Source organism: Brassica oleracea, unplaced genomic scaffold, assembly GCF_000695525.1.
Source record: "Brassica oleracea var. oleracea cultivar TO1000 unplaced genomic scaffold, BOL UnpScaffold01380, whole genome shotgun sequence".
Classification (NCBI taxonomy): Eukaryota; Viridiplantae; Streptophyta; class Magnoliopsida; order Brassicales; family Brassicaceae; genus Brassica; species Brassica oleracea.
In genome coordinates, this window is record NW_013617917.1 from 10,750 (window position 1) to 12,866 (window position 2,117).

The window sequence follows — 2,117 nt, forward strand, 5'->3', positions numbered from 1 at the left end:
AAAGTGAAACTTACTAAAGTTTCCCCTACTCTCTCTCATTCACGATTTAAGAATTACGTTAGATTTACGAAGTTATAGATAACATAAGTCTTAAATACCATAAGTCTTCAACAACAACAAGAAAGTCATATGGGAATTCAAAGTCATACAAACCGAATAGAGTTCAACCACATTAAAACAACCACATACGGATTTCACTCCGTCTTCTTACCTACCTTTGGTTTCTTCTGCTTCTTCTGATTCTTCTGGGCTGTGTCCTCCTCAGCTGGTGCCTTCTTATGCTTCTTATGCTTCTTTGGACCTATGGTCCTTTTCTCTGCTGCCTCCTCCGCTGCCATGCTTCTTGTATTAATGGGACTCCTCACATTTTCGCAACCCTTCGCCTTTTCGAAGGAGCTGCTTGTTTTTCATCATCTTATCTCGACCTCTTTTTTTTCGTCTTTACAGTCCTTGCCTTCTCAGTCTCTGCCTTATCCTCTAAATTTCTCTCGACCTCGTCAGCATGTGCATACATCTCTGCATCATCATCATCCATGTCAACATCACCATCACCATCACTATCACCATCATGTTCGCTATATATTTCCTTTGTAATATCGAGAATTTCATCATCATCACCATCATCTCTCTCCGACTCCTTATCACCACCATCATCTCTCGCTGAATCCTTATCACCACCACCATCAGTCTCCGACTCCTTATCACCACCATCCTCTTCCTCCGACTCCTTCTCCTCACTACCATCATCTTGGTCCGACGGATTGTCACTACCACTCAACCTAAGCCTTTTCACTTCCTCTTCTACAAGATTTAGCTGGTTAGACAATGAAGTGACTTTTTCGTTCACTTCGTTCATAGCATCTAAGACTGCATCTCGGACTGCATTCATAAGCCGACCTTCCATCTTTTTTAAAGCCCTAGCTCCAGCAGCCTCCACCGAATCTGCATGAGCCTGACCAGATTCTGCATTATTCGATGGTCCTCCGATAGGATTGGTGGGACCTTCAATCTTAGCTGTACGAGCCTCAATATCGATGCCGAACTGCTCTAAAAAAGAAAACTTGTTTCTTCCCTTTCCGTATTATCTTCGTCCAACGATCAACAGCTGCATCATCGGCGTCATCGGCCCAACAACTTTCCTTGTCCATCCCTATGGTTTCCAGAAGTTCCTTCTCAGCTGCTGTTGCTACCAAGATACTCTCAATATCCTGTGGCAAAAACACATAAAACAATAATTACCTTAGTTTCACCAAGTTTTCATAAGTCTCATAAGTCCCTTCTCCTTAATTCGACTACACATAAAACATCAATTACCTTTGTATTATTACCAAGTTTATCGTTCACAGCATTCAGACTGAATTCCTTGGTTCCACTTTTGCGTTTGTACTGCATCTTGCACATCCGCGCGCAACCACTGCATGCTACACTCACATTTTCTAGGAAATGGTTCCTCAAGCTTGGAATTGCCTCAAAGGCCAACAACTACACACAACAAACAACAACATTAACAAATTAATGTATTTACTATCCTAAGTACATGAAGAGCTTGAGAATACCTCCAAAGGAACAGGAAAGCTTGTAAATACCCAACTCGTCGGAACTTCTCCAAGAAGCTAAAGACATCCTTCAAGTTATGTTCGAATGCATATCGCCCCCAAGGGAACGTTACACACGCATCTAGGTCATCAACAACAGTCATGAAGAAATTGTCCACAGGTGATGCTCCCTCACCACTCTTTCGGCCTCCGACGAGGATGCTGGCTAAGAAGTACAGAGCAGCCATCTTCTTACGATCCTCAGATGGCTTTGATTTCATTGCCAACATCTGCATCTCCAGGTCAGCGTATGTTACCCTTTTCCCTTCAAAATACTTGTTTATGAATGTTTGTTGTACCACCCAACCTCTCATGGTTGGGGAGATACTCATGGCAGTATAGTCCAAAAATGAGTCCAAATTCTCTGAGAGAGTATCGGATTGGGACGCCATTAACGACAAACCATAACTCATACTTCTTCGCAACACAGGCTGATCGCAAAACAAGAACCCACATTCCCATCCATTTTTTCTTTGGTTTTTAATATGGAATAAATGTTGGAACTGTGGGTGCTCTATGAAC

General features: G+C 42.5%; 1 protein-coding gene across 1 annotated transcript; it reads right to left on the reverse strand.

Annotated features, from left to right (window-relative positions):
- Positions 1-415: 415 nt before the first annotated feature.
- On the reverse strand, positions 416-1,987 carry LOC106321281 (uncharacterized protein At3g43530-like). Its single transcript, XM_013759585.1, has 4 exons — positions 1,538-1,987; positions 1,315-1,482; positions 1,097-1,208; positions 416-1,047 (listed from the first exon to the last, which is right to left on the reverse strand). The coding sequence occupies exons 1-4, from the start codon at positions 1,985-1,987 to the stop codon at positions 416-418; spliced, it is 1,362 nt and encodes a 453-aa protein (XP_013615039.1).
- Positions 1,988-2,117: the final 130 nt, after the last annotated feature.